This window comes from Patiria miniata, unplaced genomic scaffold (assembly GCF_015706575.1).
Source record: "Patiria miniata isolate m_02_andy unplaced genomic scaffold, ASM1570657v1 HiC_scaffold_5, whole genome shotgun sequence".
Classification (NCBI taxonomy): Eukaryota; Metazoa; Echinodermata; class Asteroidea; order Valvatida; family Asterinidae; genus Patiria; species Patiria miniata.
This window is the reverse complement of record NW_024037072.1, coordinates 12,145,929-12,165,171: the sequence shown is the minus strand read 5'-3', so window position 1 is coordinate 12,165,171 and position 19,243 is coordinate 12,145,929. Positions and strand designations below refer to the sequence as shown.

Here is a 19,243-nt window from a genome sequence, read left to right as displayed (position 1 = left end):
TATTTCTCTCCAATTTTGGACAAAAGACTACAATATTTACAATGTACCAACATTGGGGAGGCGGGACGCTTTTCAAACTGCGGGGGGGGGGGGGCAACACCAAAAAGGGGCACTTGAACAGAAAAAAGGAGCACCCTCCGTCGGTGTGAAAGTGAAATAAAAGAATATGGTCCCTTTCATTTCGCTATAAACCTACCGGTATGACGAGGAACAAATGATGAATACGTTGTCCATCTTGCCCATTGTGTTTCTTTTACCTATATTTGATGTAGAGAGACCTCTCCTTTTTTTTTCTCGAGAGAGAGGGGCGCTGTTGCTTTTAATTGCCAGTTCAGTGACCATTTTATTGAGTAAAGAGCACTTTTATTTTAAGGATCAATTTCCCATCTTGACACGGGCACAATTTTAATGTTGCGAGCGGGGCAATAATTGTGGTTTGGAGGGGCAGTTTTCCATCTCGAGAAGTTATCGCGAGAGGAGCACTATTGTTTTTGATGGCCAATTTTCCATCTCGAGAGGGGCACAGATTTATTATTGCGAGAGGGGTATTTGTGCTTTCGAGGGATAGTTTTCCATCTCGAAAAGGTGCACAATCGTGTTAATGCGAGAGGGGCACTTGTGTTTTTGAGGGGCAGTTTTGCATAACAAGAGAGGAGACATGTGATATGTAGCGCGATCATTATACTTTCATACCTGTGCGTTTGAGGGGCAGTTTTGTTTTCATCTTGAGAGGGCACATTTTATAACCGCGAAAGGGGTACTGTTTAGGCCTGGGAATATCGGGGGAGTGGATAAGTGCCCCCGCCCCCCCCCCCCTCCCATTCTGCCGCCCCTGAACATTGCCTGTTGCATGTTGTATTCACGATCAACATCTAGAGTATACACGCATGCTCGTTTATACTACAATATGTAATTGATTATTGACCTGATTAATGATATCGCTCCCTTTAACGTTTGGTCCTTAGAGATCATTAGTATTCGGGCTTAACTTCACGAATTATGACCAAGGCTAGAATTTAGAAGTCTAAGTATTAACTTTTATAACTTTATTATGAGCCTGATTATGGTTACACATACTCCTTATGTGAAAGGATTCAAATGAGAAATATTACATAATACAACCAACTAATCTGAATCTTACCTAGGATGACTAGGATGAGCACTACTCAAGAAAAGAAAACAATCACACCAAAAACATCTGTAAAATCAATCCTTCTGGTAGGACGTCATTTAGATTCAGCCAAGAATGTTATCTAAAGAATGTTATGTCAGGTGTCACATGAATGTTGCTGGGTCTACTTTCCTGCATTGCAGTACCTATGATCAGTGCAAATGTTCGATCTTGAGCAGCAGTCCTAGTGAAGATGTCCACAGTCAAAACACGAGAAGTCTCAGTTTTACATGATCTGAAGTTCCCTACATGATAAAAACTACACATACAATCAATTAAATGATCTGAAGTAATTAAAATCCGCGTGCAAATCGTTCCAAACGTTACTTTAGAGGCAAGAGTCAACTTCAAGCCGCCCTTCGTTGTTGGTAGTGAAGCAGGATCCGACAAATTGTCGCTTGCAAACAGCCAGGAACATACGCTCACACGCTATGTCATTCCACTTCTTATCCACTCGCCTTATTTTAATACAGTCCTCGCTCCCTTCTGATCCTGCATTATTCGGCTCTCCCATCTTCCAGTTGGTGTAGATTCCTTGACCGTCTTGAGACCCCTCACACTCCCACTCACCCTCCTGCCTGCGATCGGTGCAAGCCACCCAAATATCACTGCCTTGGGCCAGGCTTGCCAGGAAGTCGTTTTCCTGGTCTGAGCGCGGCGCTGCCATCTTGGCTCCCAGTCTACGGCAGGCTCCACGGGCGTCGTCGTACGTCAGAGGCTTTTGAGTGCTGAGGTAGCAAGATCCACCCCATTTCTTCCAGGGAGCAGTGCAAAGCCCATGGCGTCGACTGCATGGTGTAGACGAGCTTAAGCTATCGCTTAGAACGATTGTCAGTGATACTAAGTTGCCAACTTTCCACCAAAACATTGTGTCAGATTATGGCCATTGCAGCATTCTCCGTGCTGCAGCAAATTCAATTGCAAGGTGTAATTTTCTAAAAAAGACGTTTGAAGGTCATCAAATTCATCGGGTCAATTCCTTAGGACGACAATCATTTCAATAATAGATAATAATAGCCAGCGCTGACTGTAACCATGACAACACAGCACACCACAACCATCAAAACTGGGGAAAGGTCGTAATGATTAAAATACAAGTCTACAATAAAGATTAGACTGAAAAACAAACGCGAATTTGCGCCAATTTAGCATCAATTTACAATACTCCACAATCAAGATCGAGTCGAGTCGAGTCGGGTCACTGCCAGTGTGTGTGGTGCAGCCAAATTGGCTAAACAAGTAAAAGGATTATCTTGATGCGCACACGATCGCGACGTCGTCGTAGAGAAGTTGAAATCTTTCTACTCTTGCGACTGTTGATTTTTTTTGAGCGCCGACTAATTCCGATCGTCTTAATATCGTCTCAGTTGTACTCAGGCCTTTAAAAATCAGCGAGAAATGTTCCCGACGGTCGTAGCGCAGGCACAGCTTGATCCTGAAAAGTCAATCGCCGACTGATCTGTGTCGTCGAAAGGTCGACCTGAGGCCGGCTATACGCGCATACGCGAACAACGTTAGCGACTCTTCTGATACGACGCGCACGAGAGCAATGATGCATGTAACCTTGATAGATAGGGGCCGTACCACAAGTCCGACGCCTCATAGGTCCGACGCCTCCTAGGTCCGACGCCTCACAAGTCCGAAATTTTGGACTTATGAGGCGTCGGACTTAAGAGGCATAAATCCGCCGCGTATATTATGTCCAACGCCTCATAAGTTCGACGATGGATAAACGCTGTTTCGGGCTTATGAGGTGTCGGTGCTATGAGGCATCGGACGTATGAGGCGTCGGACCTATAAGGCGGAAAAAAATAAACGTTGTGCCTCATAAGTACAAGTCCGACGCCTCATAATTTCGGACTTATGAAGCGTTGGACCTATGAGGCGTCAGACTTAATGAGGGGACCCCGATGGGGGGCTTAGGCTAGGATTGCAAATCCGCTGCGCTAACTAATCTAGAAAAAAACCGCCTGTGTTGTACACATTGTTGCGGGATCTCAGGAGTAGTGATACTCACTCATGTCGACAACATCATTATAAAAACCTCACTTGGCATGTTCTGTACTCAACACTTGTGCTCCATCGTCCATCCCCAACTATGCAGTTGCAGTATTGCGCTCAAACCCTTGACAGTGTGGTTTACATGTTCACTGAGATTTTATTTTTTGGAATTGGGGGCCGGACCAAACAAGTAAGTAGGAATTTAACTAGGAATTACAACAAACAAAAAACTAGTAAAAGTAGGAATACTTACGAGTCTGTTCACTGCTCATTTGAAATGCATAATGACTGTTAGAAATTAGTATGTATCCTTGTACATGACATATGCAAACTCATTAATATTACGTCAGTCAGCTGCTCAAATCAGATATAATTTTGATCTTTGTGAATGATAATGAAATGGGAAAATTTAACAAATTGTACTAAATAATGTCCTACTTGCATTAATATTACTTTTTTTCTGTTGAATTCACATCATTTTATGGAGGGTAAACTTTTGAAACATTCCAAATGTGTATGAACATTTCCACAATTAATATCCTCATGAAATGCTTGCAGTTTTATACATTGCCTGAATGAATCCCAGTCATCTGATTGGTTGGTCGTTGACCATACGTCATGGAATTACTTGTTTCAACCCACGGCTAAGCGAAAAAAAGAAGTTCTGTTTAAGGGTAAATATAGATGGCTCTGACCAATCAGACAACGAGGATCTATTCAGGTGTTGCATAAAACAAATAATGAATGTTTCACATTCATGCAATGGAATAGTTCATTCGGTGACATTTGGATTGTTTCATTTCGCTTCGTAGAATGGAACATTCCACGTGGCACCACATGAAATTATTCTTACCACTGCACTCATAAACATTTCTCATTGGTATACTAACCATTGCAATTTGGTTTAGAACAAATATTCCTGTTCGAAGTGAAAATATCTAGTTATCTTAGGTTCTGAAGAATCCTCAACTAAAGGAATATAACATCAAATTGAAACTTGGAATTGAAACTTCAAACTTGTAAGAAAACGTAAGGTAAGAGTTAATTACAATCGATGGATCGCCATTTATACTATGCTGTTTTCAAATCATCGGGTACCTTATAATATGATGCTAAAGGCAAGGCACAGTAAAGTTGTTGAAGATTTCCATACGACCCTATATCGTTATCTTTCATTATAAATAATATTGGATGATCAATTTCACCATGCCCTTTTGCTCTGTTGCTCGGAAGTTTATTTATGCAGTTACCAAGTTATTCAGATGTTATTCAGGAACAAAGAGAGAGAGAGAGAGAAGTCATTACTAATATAATCAAGCGGGTCTGAATTGATTCCAGGGATCTTCTGAGCTAATCCAAGGCCTACATTTCTATGGAGAAACAATTAAACTCATCAGCAATTATTTAGAGGTCAATACGTTGTTATCTTAAATGAGGGCGGGAGTGCTTTGGTGGGTTTTTGTTTTGTTTAAAAGTATGGGTCTGTTCATGGCTTGCAGAGAACAACCATGAAACTGACAATATAGGCTACACGGACAATATGATACACAAACGGACATGGCCAACTTGACAAACAACGAGACGGGAGACTATAAGACCGATAGTATTTTGTATTTAACTTACAAACTAACCTAAATTTACTAACTAACATAACTTTATTTGACTTTGCCTAACTTATGTCTATTCTCATTGTATCTCCTGGAATAGTGTGTTTGATATTAATTTCTTAGGTTCTTGATACTGACTCAAAAACAACTAGAGATCAAGGCGTTTGTTGAGTTACAGACGCAGAGTGGTCGGGCCAACAACTATTTCAATAGACACAGCCCAGCTAAGTTATGAATAAATTTATGTCAGAACAAAATATCACGAAAATAGAACCTTTCCAGTACAATCATTGATTTTGTTTAAGCTCAGCATAAGCATCATCTGTCAAGAGGGATTTGTTTCTTCAATGTTTTTAACATGTCTTTCATGCTTTTGTTTCTCGTTTCAAGCCTTCGTACTTTTTGTTGCAGCGCTCTGATCTTCGTCTTGGTTGTTTTATCCGTGGAACTCGAGGAAGCGTACGAGTGGTCGTCATCTTTGGTCAGTCTCCGGCGCTTCAGCGGAAGTGCCCCAAGTTCGGACTCATCAACTTGTACGCCTGTAGATTTTGTATGGCCTTGTTTTGACTTGCTCGTTACCATGGGGATGGCGTGCTTGGATAACAATACTCTCTTTTTGGCACCCTCCTTCGTTGAATACTTAAAATATTCCTCACCAAAGTGTAGACTGCATATGAAACTGTATTTGTTGGGATTCCATCGTTCTCTCCCTGTTCCCAAAATCCACTTCCCAAGTCTTTTTTGATCATTCAGAGGAAAGCTGCAGTACAGATGAGAAAGAAAAACAGACGCCTGATAATATCTACGGAGTGAAAGCTGAAACGATCAGGGCCACGCCTCATATAAACTACAGGCCTACATGTAGACGCGTTGCCCAAAACTATCTCAGATCTGCATAATTCTGGCAATCACAAGTCATTTTTTGTATGGAATAAAGACAGTGAACTAGCTAAGTTGGATACAAGTGTGTCAACTCGATAGGATAACGACAAGTGGCGTTTCCAGATAAAGGGGGATTGCCATTTAAAAAAAAATAATTTACGAGCGCTGCCACTTCCTGGCTTCTTCGAATCTTTTGGGCCCATTCCTCTCCCAAATCATGGGTAGGCCTATACCACTGCATAAAATTGGAAACCAATATTGATCGCATGCATTAGAAATAGGAGAAAATGGATAATGCAAATTTTAAAGTAAGCAACGATAGCCTTCATGATCATAATACATGAGCTCAAAATGTGAAATACATTCATATTACTTCGGTATACATTATTTCTTTCGAACAGTGTCCCTCAATAATTAAACCCAAATTAATGACCCCTTCCCCCATTTTTAGCGAGCGCCATCGCCCCTCCCCCTTCAGGTATAGCGTCAACGCCCATGATATAAATGTTACCGATGAAAGGAAAGACATCCGTCAACCTTCTGCTGGGCGTTGCAGCCAAGCACGCTACAGCTGATTACCATTTCGTTTTTCTGTTAAAAAAAAGAAAGAGTTCAGAGATAGATCGATATACTACTATGAAGATCACATCATCACTGTGATGGAGAAATAATGACATCGATTGTTGTTTTTAAATAAGAGACTAATTGTCATTAACATCTAGAGCGGCATAAAGGAAACATAGATAGATAAAAAATAACACTTTCTTCCACTGTCTCTGGTTCCGTTGTAACTTGAAAGTCAGTAATTGTTTCGCCTTTCCCAACGCAGTGTTTTGCAGTGAATTGCCCGATGCTTTCTGAGAGTCTGTGGAGAAATATTCAGAGGCTAATTACTCGTATCATAATGGTATCATTGTTCACATGATTTTTCCATAAAGTTTTAATAGGGCAACTGTGTAAATAAGCAGCCTCATGACTTTGATGCTCATGAATACTGAGGTTTGGCAAGACTACTTGATGATATCCGGAGACAAGGTAAATCATGCGCGCAATTGTTGGGTATATTTGTAGCCATTTTGGATCGTTGCTATGTCCTCATAATTATTCAGTCACTTATAATGCTGAAGAAAATGTTATTTATGTAAAGGTGTGCTAGTCGAATCACTAAAATAAACTTTTCAAAAAAATAAAAAATAAAGAATACATACCAAAATATGGGAATCAATATATTACACGGCAGGGATTAACAATTTATGCAAATTAGGCATATTTGGATCAAAAAGGTTGAACGACGTCTTCATTGCATTACGACAACGGAGTCCAACCTGGGCTACAAATTAAATTTGAATCCAAAAAGCAGCCAGTGTTTCGTTATGGTTCAGAGAATTGAGCTAGCATGGATGCCAGCTTTTACCAAAAAATCCGTTCAAAGTTTTATTCCTCTTTGGCCGGTCCACTAAGAGTTATAGAGCAAACTGTACGGCGGAACGGTCGCACGGATCATGTTGTAAAACCTGTCAGAATGAAAGTAGGATACTCACCACGCACGGCGTCAGTCTTGAGAGAATTAAGATAGAACTGACGTATTAATGTCGATATCAAAGGAGAGAATCCAAAAAGCAGCCAGTGGAAAAATAGACACGAAGTACAGCTTGGAACAGCGGCTGTTTTGCGTATCGGTAAATCGGGCTAATGCAGCTACTAGATCCGATTAAAAAAAAATCGTCACGGCAAATCTGCAGCGCATACGCGCATACGCGTTTGCGTTTGCGTTGTTTACGCAAAGCAAAATGAAACGCTCATTTACTGATGTGCGCGTTTGTTTTGGCGCGTATCAGCTTCGATTACGCAGGTATAGAATACAAACGCGGACATGATATGCAAATAGACGTATAAAAACAAACGTTCAAAAGTTTCCCATAGGTTTGTGCAAAAACATGGATGCGCCGAGCAGGCATCATTTTGTCACTTTTGTCACTGTTGAACACTGATATTTGAACTCCTGATATTTGAACACCTGGGAAAGTTGCCCTCACATGACTCGGACAATGTTTCTCCTCATGCATGCGGCGACTCAATTCCCTAAGATCTGGAGAAGACCGACGGTAACAAGCCAACCGATGACGTCAAGAGTTACAGACCGATATCCCTGCTGTGCGTTCCATAATAAGATCTTGAAGTGCATGATCCACAGCCTTTCATCAAGCCTCAATTACCACCAGAGCAGGCAGGTTTCAGGCGCGGCAGGTGGCCATAATATTGGATACTTTACTGTTGTAAATTTTCTTTTATTTGTTGATTCGTTGTTGTGTCAGCATATGACAGCAAGGCGAAATGAGAACATTTTTCTAGCCAATGTTTTCAATGAGGAGATTTTTGGATTCACATTTGAAAGAAAACCCCAAAACTAAACAGTGTCTTCCTGTGATGACATCACAGCAACAGCGCCCTCAGTTGTCCGGAAAAGCATGGACAATTAAAAATATTGAAAGAAGTGCACTTCTGAATAAAATTAAGCCAAAAGGGATGTCAAATGATTTTCATACATTTAAATGGGTTAGAAAGTTACACAAATGTGTTCCCAAGAGAAACATTCATTTGATGGACACTTTAAAATGTGTAAAATCTATTTGACATTCCTTGTTTTATTTCATTGAAAAGTGCACTTCTTAAAACAGTGAAAATGTTCAATGCTTTTCCGGATAATTGAGGGCGCTGTTGCTGTGATGTCATAGACACGGTGTTAAGGGGTTTTCTGTTTAAATGTTTACCCGAAACATGTGTTCATTGAAAACATTTGTGAGAAAATTCTGTTCATTGGCTTATGCCATGTACTGACACAAAAACGAATCACCAAAGCGAAGAAAATTTACAACTGAACAGCAAAACATCCAAGTTTCTGGCCACTTAGTCTTGTGGTGCTGAAATAGTTGTAACATTGAGATTTCGGCCTCAAATGACACACATTTGCCTTGAATATGAAAGTTTGCATTAGCATAAAAAAAAACAAAAAAAGGCTGAGATATAGCTCTTCGTGAAACAACACGATATATAAACCATAGACGCGTTAATTTATGTAATTGCTTTGCCTCCTATATATTTTCCACTCGGGCAACGATGATGCTTGTTTTGTTTTGAGTTGCCGTGGTTATTACATTGGCCACTCACTGGAAGTAACGAACATGGTCCGATGACGTACAAAGATTACAAAAAATGCAATTCAAAGTATGACGCTTGTCCACTGCAAATTTTGAGGCAGCACGAAGAACGCTGCACAGCTCTTATTTTAATATGATTCAAGTTTGACACAATGTCTCGTGCAAAAGTCGGCATCTTAGTATCATTTGTAATCTGTCTATGCTGTGTAACCTCGTCTACACCATGCAACCGACGCCATGCTCTGCATTGCACTGCTCCCTGGAAGAAATGGGGTGGATCTTGCTACCTCATCACCCAAAAGCCTCTGACGTACGACGACGCCCGTGAAGCCTGCCGTAGACTGGGAGCCAAGATGGCAGCGCCGCGCTCAGACCAGGAAAACGACTTCCTGGCAAGCCTGGCCCAAGGCAGTGTGATTTGGGTGGCTTGCACCGATCGCAGGCAGGAGGGTGAGTGGGAGTGTGAAGGATCTCAAGACGGTCAAGGAATCTACACCAACTGGGGAAAGGGAGAGCCAAATGACTACGGAGGGCGGGAGGACTGTGTCGTTTTATGGCCGTTTTACGATCTGAATATAAAGTGGAATGACGTACAGTGTAAGATTGCGGCACGGGCGGTTTGCGAACGATCACCTATTGGATCCTGCTTCACCACCAACAACGAAGGGCGGCTGGAAGTTGACTCTTCATGTCTCTAAAGTGACATTGGAACGATTTCACTTGAAATCATTCGGACTATTTAATTGGTAATTATAATCATGTACAGATTACTCTGAGTACGTAAAATGGAACTCTTTACGCGTGTCTGCTGCCAAACGGGAACATTTGCATGGATGAAACATTGGTAGTGAACTTCAGGGAATGTAGACCCAGCAACACCAATGCGACCTTTACCAGTCATTTGATGACATTCGATTTTTTTTTTTAAATCTTAATGACATTCTACTAGAAAGTATATGAATTCACGGATTTAAGATACAATACTGTTCGTGTCTAACTGTTCCAAGTTATTATTTAATTTGTAGAATGTTCTTTACCCTTGATTTTAAACTGACTACAATTACACCAGGTCCGAGACCACAGTCACGAATTTCTGAACCGAGTCAAGAGTCTTGTGGAGTCAAAGTCCACGTTTTCCCCTGAAAACGGGAAATACGCATTTTGAAACATTGATCGTTTAAGTATCGATATCATTTCTCAAGCCAATAATCACTAGTTCGCTGAGTGTACTACATTGTCACGCTTGTCTAGGCCTATATATCTTTGGCTAATTCCTAAATCTTGATAGAAATCGTACCTATAGCTCCACTCGCAATGTTGGAATTATGCCACCATTTTCAACACTGTGTCAGTAACCTTAATAAGATACTTACTTCGGTATGTGCGTTTGGTAAGAAGAAGATTAGTTAATGACCATTAGAAGCAATGACTTTAGGTGGTTTTGGGTACCTGTAATTCCTTTTTTTCTTGGATTAGAACGTGTCCTTGGTAGGTATAGTTTCCGTGGAATAATCAAACACATCCTTATCCTAATTCTCGCACAAAATGGAGTATAACTATATTAAGGCTTAGTTCTCAGACTTTGATACTACAAAAGAGGTCTGAACTGCCTAGCCTGAGTAGTCAGACGTGTTGAGTCCTGATTCCCTTCTGACCCATCTATAGGAAACACGGCAGTTATGAAATCAGTTTGTAAAAGATAATTCATTAATCGTGCCAAGCATCACCAGTTCGTACCCACATATCATTTGTTTATGTTTTGTTGGGTAATTGCTAATTGATTGTTCTAGATGACAATCGTGACATTTCAACCAGAAATGCTAGAATTCTCCGAAACATGGGGGACACTGTTCGCAATGTCAAAAGTTGGCGGTGAATGATTATAAACAATTGGTACTTATAACACTTCGAAATTCGCAAAAAACGACATTTCTTTCATGCAGATATTGATCTTCGTTTTGTTACTGTAATTGCACACACGCATTTTTAATTTCAAAAGTAATAGCTTGGAAATTGATCAATAAAGCTTTACTTAGAAAACAATCCTATCCTTAGTTCTCGTCAGCTTTGCGGTAAAATTATTGACTTCTCTAATCTGCGCAGAATAGTTTGTTTAATTTCAGCTATGAACACTTAAAATATTGGCCTCGGATACACAACGGGGATGGGGTGTGTTGGGTGTGGGGTTGGGCTGGGGATATATGGACATCATCTGACCTATATGGGGCCGCGGTTCAAAGCGGACGATCTGAGACACTATCTGATAAATAGGTGAATAATTTGCCGTTGCACTTTTTTCCCGTAGGATTGGAATCAACTTCCATGCATTATTCAATAGTTTCGAAGTGAAATAATGAAACAAGATTTGGGATAGGGGCGGGCAGCGATTTTTTTTCCCAAAAGAGATGGGGCAATATCAGAAGAGGGCGCTCTCTCTGCGTTATGCATATTCATGATATGCCCAGGGCTTTAGAGAAAAGAGTTTAGACAACAAGGAGTGATGGTGTTTAAATCACCGACGATTGGCAGCTGATTTGTGGACTGGTTGGAAGTAGTCCTGACTTCTAATCAGGTGATCTAAGTTCGAATCACAGTGAGCGTTTTTCACTTCTCATTTTACCTTTAAATAACTAAAGTGAGGAAGGAACACAATTTTTCTCACAAGACGTCAAGCCTATCTTGGCTTTTTGTTGTGGAGAATAAGGCATGAGATATGCAATGGACCAATCAGAAGATGGGAAACGGATGTCGTTTGTGGGAAAAAAGATTCGCAGGCGGGCAAGATATATTGTGGTGTTTCTTAAAGGGAAAATACAACATGTGCAAACATCAAAAAATAAAACTACCAAATCATTTTGAAATACCTTGCTGGACTGTTAGTGAATGACAATGTAAAGCATCCTGTAAAATCATGGCACCTGGTTTACTGTCATTTTCAAGAAAAGTGGTATTTTTGTATCAATTTCCAACGCTGATCGGCCGATCAGCGTTGGAAAAAAAACTGTTTTTTTTTTTCAAATACTGGCCCCAATTGACCATCGCACTTGTTTGCAATCGATTACAAACCTATGAACGGGTACGAGCCAGCTAGACTGGTTCCCTGACCTTACAATTCCCCAAGGTATGTAAACTGTTCTGTTTCTTCTTATATGGAGTCAGGGAACCAGACTACAGGAAAATGATTGTTTTTCTTGGTTTTTATAGTATTTTCGAACCCAAAACCTCAAAAAAGTCAGTGTAACGATATTTGCTATATATTTCCAACCCCCCAATTCCATCCATTTCTGAAAATTACAGCAAAAGCAAATGATGTATATTCCCTTTAAAAGGCAAAATTGCAGAGCACTGTGTAATAATAAACAGTCCATAAGATGAATTTTGTCCCAGGAACGCATTTTGCGGAACTTTTAACCCCTCTAAAGGGCCATACAATGTATTTTTTTTTAATGCAGTCCTTGAAAATGTTTCCTATTTAACCCTATTTTCAATATTCGTTTCGCCATTTTCAAGGGTATTTTGGCTTTTGTATGCTGATGCACAATTCCATATTCATGAGCAACAGTAATTTTGTATTCACATTTAAACAGATAACCCCAAAACCGAACAGTGTCCACCTGTGATGACATCACAGCAACAGCGCTCGCAGTTATAAATATCGAAAGAAGTGCACTTCTGAATAAAATTAAGCAAAAAAAGAGGGCGCTGTTGCCGTGATGTCAAATTCGCACGGGGGTTAGGGGGTTTTCTGTTCAAATGTTTACCCCAGACATGTGTCATTGAAAACGTTTGTGAGAACATTCTGCTCATTGGTTTATTCCATGTACTGACACAAAACGAATCACCGAAGGAAAGGAAATTTTCAACTGAACAGCAAAATATCCAAGTTTCTGGCTACTAAGTCTTGTGGTGCTGAAAAAGTTGTAACATTGAGATTTCTGCCTCAAATGACACACATTTGCCGTGAATATGAAAGTTTGCATTAGCATAAAAAAAGGCTGAGATATAGCTCTTCGTGAAACAACACGATATAACCGCAGACGCGTAAATTTATGTAATTGCTTTCCCTCCTACAGTATTTCCACTCGGGCAACGATGATGCTTGTTTTGTGTTGTGATGTCGTGGTTACATTGACCACTCACTGGAAGTAACGAACATGTTTACATCCTGGTCCGATGACATACATTAATTACAAAGATGTGCAATTCAGAGTATCCACTTCTGCAAACTATGATACGATTCCCGTCAGCGAGAAAAAAACCTGCAACATTAATACACGTTCGAGAACCCGCTGTTTGTACTGGAAGGGGTTGGCCAATTATTCACGGTGCGTTGGCCAAGTCCATGTGGTATTTCGTATAGGCCCCGAATTTTTCGAAGGCCCTAGCTTTGCCAATTGGATAATCCGGCCCGGTCCGAAAGCTCATTAGTCCGAAGGTTCAATAGTCAGAAGGTTCGTTGGTCCGAAGTTTCGCGAGTATATAGGTTCATCAGTCCGAAAATAGAGTATAAGGTTAATAATCCGAAAGTTCGATAGCCCGAATGGACGATAAATTTCAACAGTCCGAATAGCATCTCAGGGGCAACAGCGTACCAACTTACAGCCAAATGGTTGCTAACAAAAAGCGTCATGCCGTTGTTAGGCAAAGCTAATCCGATTATGTACTTAGATGATATAACAGAGCAGTTAAATTTATGCACGCCCAAAAACATGGCATTTTGAACGTTGTGTTTCTCAGAAAATATGCTCAGTATGATTGAAATGTTACAATATAACGGAATGTTACAATATAACGGAAGAGGAAATTCTAAACTTCATGTCAGTGAAAAAATCGATGCCGAAACGTCAATGCTGGTGATTGGTAAAGCTGACCTCCAAATCTGGAAGAAATCGTTCGAAAACGTCCCCAAATCTCTGTATTTATATCAAATTCTAGGAATTTACGAAAGTTGTTATTTCACGAGTAGTTGAACACTTAATTTGTTGTTACTAATGCTTGCGTTACAAATTGAACCATCTGTAAGAAAATATTCCACGAGGAATTTTAGCCGCCCAAACCCACGTGTATGGTTTTTCTATAGCACCGTGGGCGCTACGGTTGACCGATTTCGGCGCGGCCACACAATGGACGATTGCATATTAGCATTTTCATTAGCGTCACTCGGCTTGACTTGGCGTGGGTCTCGGTATCGACCAACAGAAGCCAGCAAAAGGGTGATATTTATCAATTAATAACTCGTGAAGGAGGCTTTTACGCAAATTGTTACTGCACACCATAATGGATAGGAACCGTGTTAATTTTGTGAGGCTTGAAAAGATTGACAGACATTGCTAGCGCCAGTGTTACAGCTTTCAAATATGCACGTAGCCAGGCCTATTTTTTTTCAACGAAAAGTAAAAAACATATCACAACGATTTTTATCACATAATTGGATCATTATGGAAATAAACCCTGAAAGTTGCATAAAGATACGGTCTTTCAAACGGGAGAAATTAATTTTCAAAGATTTCGCCCGCCAACGTGTACACGTACATGTAGTTTCATTCAAAACAAAGTGTTCAGTAACCTTTAGAAATCGCCCTTCGCAACCAAATGGCTGCTCAGAGAAAAGACAATGAGAAGAAATTACAGTTTTAGAGGTGGGAGGAAAAGTCCAGACGATATTCTGGGGGAAACCCATGGAATCAGGTAGGGACTGAAAACCCAATCCACATATTGACCAAGGAGGGATCCGAACCCGGGTCATGGAAGATGAGGAAGGTACCGCTACGCCAACCTGACTCCCCTTAAGAATATTGAACCTTGTTTTCATCTCTGACTAATGAACTACTACCCATAACCTTATTCTAAATCCAGACTATCGATTATCGAACCTTCGGAATATAACGAACCTTCTGACTATTGCATCGATGCTTGGATGAACGAACTTTATGTTGTTTTCGGACAAAATTAATGAACCCCGGATATGGGAAATTTGTGCGTTTAGACTATCGAACCTTCGGATCAATAAATCTTCGGACTATCGAGCGGACCCCGTACAGTTGAGCTATTTCCATTTGCGAGTTAACTTCTGCCGCTCTTACAACACATACAACACAATCATGCAGGTGATTAATAAGTACGTCCTGGACCGGAGCGAATTACATAACCAAGGGAGGTAATGGACTGAAACTTTAGTTCAGGATGTAAGTATATCTAAAAATGTCAGACGACTTCTCAGTGTTGTGCTCCTCAAACCCTGCGATTAGTGTTGCGATAACAAGTTTGCATTCGGTACTTGATACTTCATTTCTGCTGTGTGCAAGGGGTGACATACTTTGTCACACCCTAAATAATGTCACATTTCGTGAAAATATACATGAGCCGTTAATTGATTTTTTTTATCGCGGTTGGCACAATTAAGGGTATTTTTGGTTTGAACTGTCGATGATTGTAAATTGTTGCTACTAAATAATAGTATTGTTGTGCACTATGTTTTTCAGCCAGATATTGCCTTGTGTCACAACACGTCATAACTGAGGACTTGTAGTTTAATTAAGCAAGTCCGACCTTTCCTAGTTTTCCACCTGGGTAATGATGAAGGTTGTGTTGTGCTGTGTTGTCATGGTTACAGTTAGCGCCGGCAAAATGATTGAATAGATTGTAATCCCAGTGAACTGACCCGATGAATTTAATGATATATAACAGCTATGTAGAAAATTACACCTTGCAAACTAAATTGGTGCAGCATGGAGAAAGCTCCAATGGCCATAATCTGACACAATGTTTTGGTGGAAAGTTGGCATCTTAGTATCACTGACAATCGTTCTAAGTAATAGTTTAATCTCGTCTGCGTCATGCATCCGAGGATATGGGCTTTGCACTGCTCCCTGGAAGAAGTGGGGTGGGTCTTGCTACCTCATCACCCAAAAGCCTCTGACGTACGACGACGCCCGTGAAGCCTGCCATAGACTGGGAGCCAAGATGGCAGCGCCGCGCTCAGACCAGGAAAACGACTTCCTGGCAAGCCTGGCCCAAGGCACTGATATTTGGGTGGCTTGCACCGATCGCAGGCAGGAGGGTGAGTGGGAGTGTGAAGGGTCTCAAAATGGCGGAGGGAACTACACCAACTGGTGGGTTGCCCGCAGTCAGCCCGATAATCATGGCGGAAAGGAGCACTGTGCAACCATATGGTCACCAGACAACAAGTGGAATGACTATCGGTGCAATGGCGAGCAGCTGGCCGTTTGCAAACAGCAACCTCGTACCCATTGCTTCACTACTAACAGTGAAGGTCGCCTTGAAGCTGATTCCTGTCTGTAAAAATGCACTTTAATTTGAAGAGCTGATACGAAAAACCAAATGTTTCAGTCTGGAGCTGTGGCCATGTTTAGGACTGCCGTGTTATCATAGAAGGTATTAACATTAAATAGGACTTCGCCCAAACAGTGATTCCACATTTTATCACGTGATTAACTGGAAACAAATGCTGTTGCACCATGCACCTTTCTCGGGAAGAACAGCTATACCTCGCCTCATCATTAATTAACGGTTTATGAACAAAAATAATGTTAAATCTCAATATATATTTACAACTTGCCTGCTGGGAAAAAGCTCCTGAGGAAGAGCCGAATAATGTAAAAGAGCTGGAACCCTGTGTCTTTTTATGGCCATCAAATATGAATAAATAAAAAGACGAAGGAGGCTGGGGCAGTTTGCAAGCGACCACGTACGTCTTGGATCCTGCTTCACTATACCAACAAAGAAGGGCGGCTGGAAGTTGACTCATGTCTCTAAAGCAACGCTTGCAAGGATATCACCGTAGATATTTATCACTTCAACTTTGTTGTAAACAATTCTATAGGTTAGTTATCATGTACGGTCTGCTTACAGTATGTAAAACGAAAGATTCTTTTTTTACTGTCCAATCTTCAGCGTGTCTACAGCTCAAACTGGAAAAGAAATTTGATAGAACTTGCACTGAACTGCAGCAGTAAACATAGCAACATGTGACACCTACTACCTTTGAGCACATTCATATTTTTTTTATCTAATGACGACCAGAAGGAATGACTTTACGTGGTTTTGGTACCATTGTTTTCTTTTCTCCTAGAGTTGGACTGTTCCTAGGTAGGTAAGTTTCAGGTGAATAATCAAATACATCCTTATCCTTGCACAAAATAACCGTATTCAGGCCTAGTTCTCGTACCTTAATAATACTACATAAGAGGTCTGAATTGCCTATCCCGAGTCATTCATTAGTCAAAGGTATAGAGTCCAACTCTAGCTTATTTCCTTTTTATCTATCCAGATAAGAACCCTGCAGTTATGACAAATTTGCTTGCGGCATTGCCCAATTGGCCATCAAAAACAATAGTGCTCCTCTCGTGATAACATCTCGAGATGGAAAACTGCCCCTCGAAAGCACAATTAGTTCCCCCCCCCCTCGCAACATTTAAACTGTGCCCCTCTCAAGATGAAAACTGGACCCTAAAAAATAATAATGCTCTTCACTCGAATAAAATGGTCACTGAACTGGCCATCAAAAGCAACAGTGCTCCTCTCACGATAAAAAAAATGGTCTCTCTACATAACTAGGTAAAAAGAACACAAAAAGCAAGATGTACAGCTTATTCCTAATGTTTTTTCCTTGTCATATAGGTTTATAGCGAAATGAACGTGACCATATTCTTTTCCTCCACTTTCACACCGACGGAAGGTGCCCCTTTTTCTTAGCAAGTGCCCCTTTTTTGTGATGCCCCCCAGTTTGAAAGCGTTCCGCCGCCCCTATGTTCAACCATTGTAAATATTGTAGTCTTTTATTGTCACAAGTTAGCAATAAATGGTAATAAGACGTCGCTTAGGTGAAAATTTGTCTTGAAAATAGTATACATTTGCTTTTGCTGTAATTTTCAGAAATGGATGGATTTTGGGGTTAGTATTGTACAGCAAATATTGTAACCCTTACCTTTTCAAAGCGAAAGGGCTGCGAAGTTTTGATTGGAGGCTAGCGCCCCCCCCCCCCTCCAGTAGTTACGCCGCTAGTTCGGGGTGAAGGCAACATGTTATTCATAGAACCAAGTGCATATTTCCATTTTTTTAACATAAAAAGTAACAAGTTCAAGTAACAAGATATATAAATCGTCTGAAACACATTAATAGTTGAAGAACTCACCGGAAGATAACAGGACTTCTTGAAAATTGTAGAATCAATATATCATGCATGGTATTGATCACTGAGATGAGTCGTGAAAAAAAAATTCAACTGATATGTAAACATATTGGACGGCTTCTTTAATCCATTGTGTTATTAACTTATCCCACCCTAAGAGTCAAGCTGAGGACACCAAATGTTTTAAAATATGTGTCAGTCTGCAAAGATGACTGAGAAGGAAAATAACAAATGAGGCTTTATGAACTGGGAGAGGATTACAGGAAAAGACGGCGCCAGATCGGGGGTCGAGAGGGGCTAAATATGGATTTATTTTGAAAAAGAAAAAAAATACAGTAGTACAGACCTATACATTGCATATTCTCTTCTCAGTCAGACATGGCTGGACGTGACATCACGGTTTACATAAAGACCGTATATGCAATAAGATTTTCCACTGAGTCAACCACGACCGTTGTGTTGTGCTGTGTTGTCATGGTTACATGGACCACTCACAGAAATTACTGAATTGGTTGAAATCCTGCTATAATAGCCCATTTTTTTCCTAATGGTAGTAGTAATAATTGCTATTAAAAGGTATTAGACATTGCCTGATGCGTTTGGTGCAGCATGGAGAAAGCTACACTGCTCATAATTTCATACGAACCAAGTCTGGCACAATGTCTTGTGGAAACGTTGACATCTTAATATCATTGGCAATCCTAAACGCTAACTTGAGCTTTTCTGCAACATGCAGCCAGAGCCAAGGGCTTTGCACTGCTCCCTGGAAGAAATGGGGTGGATCTTGCTACCTCATCACCCAAAAGCATCTGACGAACGACGATGCCCGTGAAGCCTGCCGTAGACTGGGAGCCAAGATGACAGCGCCGCGCTCAGACCAGGAAAACGACTTCCTGGCAAGCCTGGCCCAAGGCAGTAAGATTTGGGTGGCTTGCACCGATCGCAGGCAGGAGGGTGAGTGTGAGTGTGAATGGTCTCAAGACGGTGAAGGAATCTACACCAACTGGAGGGAGGGAGAGCCGAATAACTACGGAGGGCGGGAGGACTGTGTCTTTTTATGGCCATCAGACAAGAAGTGGAATGACGTACGGTGTGAGATTGAGATATGGGCAGTTTGCAAGCGACAGCTCGGATCCTGCTTCTCTACCAACAACGAAGGGCGGCTGGAAGTTGACTCTTGTCTCTAAATTGACATTTGGAACGATTTCACTTGGAATCATTCGGAACAATTTAATTGGTAATTATAATCATGTATGGTCTGCCCTGAGTATGT

General features: G+C 40.9%; 3 protein-coding genes and 1 long non-coding RNA gene across 4 annotated transcripts; 2 read left to right on the top strand and 2 right to left on the bottom strand.

Moving 5' to 3' along the window:
* Window positions 1–838: 838 nt before the first annotated feature.
* LOC119742072 (CD209 antigen-like protein E) lies at window positions 839–2,712 on the bottom strand. The gene has a single exon (XM_038218095.1). The coding sequence runs from the start codon at window positions 2,037–2,039 to the stop codon at window positions 1,500–1,502; it is 540 nt and encodes a 179-aa protein (XP_038074023.1). The 5' UTR covers window positions 2,040–2,712; the 3' UTR covers window positions 839–1,499.
* A 716-nt stretch (window positions 2,713–3,428) lies between these two features.
* Window positions 3,429–6,255, bottom strand: LOC119740553. Its single transcript, XR_005272694.1, has 2 exons — window positions 6,173–6,255; window positions 3,429–5,539 (listed from the first exon to the last, which is right to left on the bottom strand). It is a non-coding gene; the product is annotated as an uncharacterized LOC119740553 (long non-coding RNA).
* A 2,716-nt stretch (window positions 6,256–8,971) lies between these two features.
* Window positions 8,972–9,517, top strand: LOC119740693 (perlucin-like protein). Its single transcript, XM_038216071.1, has one exon. The coding sequence runs from the start codon at window positions 8,972–8,974 to the stop codon at window positions 9,515–9,517; it is 546 nt and encodes a 181-aa protein (XP_038071999.1).
* Window positions 9,518–18,629: 9,112 nt separating this feature from the next.
* Window positions 18,630–19,157, top strand: LOC119740692 (hepatic lectin-like). Its single transcript, XM_038216070.1, has one exon. The coding sequence runs from the start codon at window positions 18,630–18,632 to the stop codon at window positions 19,155–19,157; it is 528 nt and encodes a 175-aa protein (XP_038071998.1).
* Window positions 19,158–19,243: the final 86 nt, after the last annotated feature.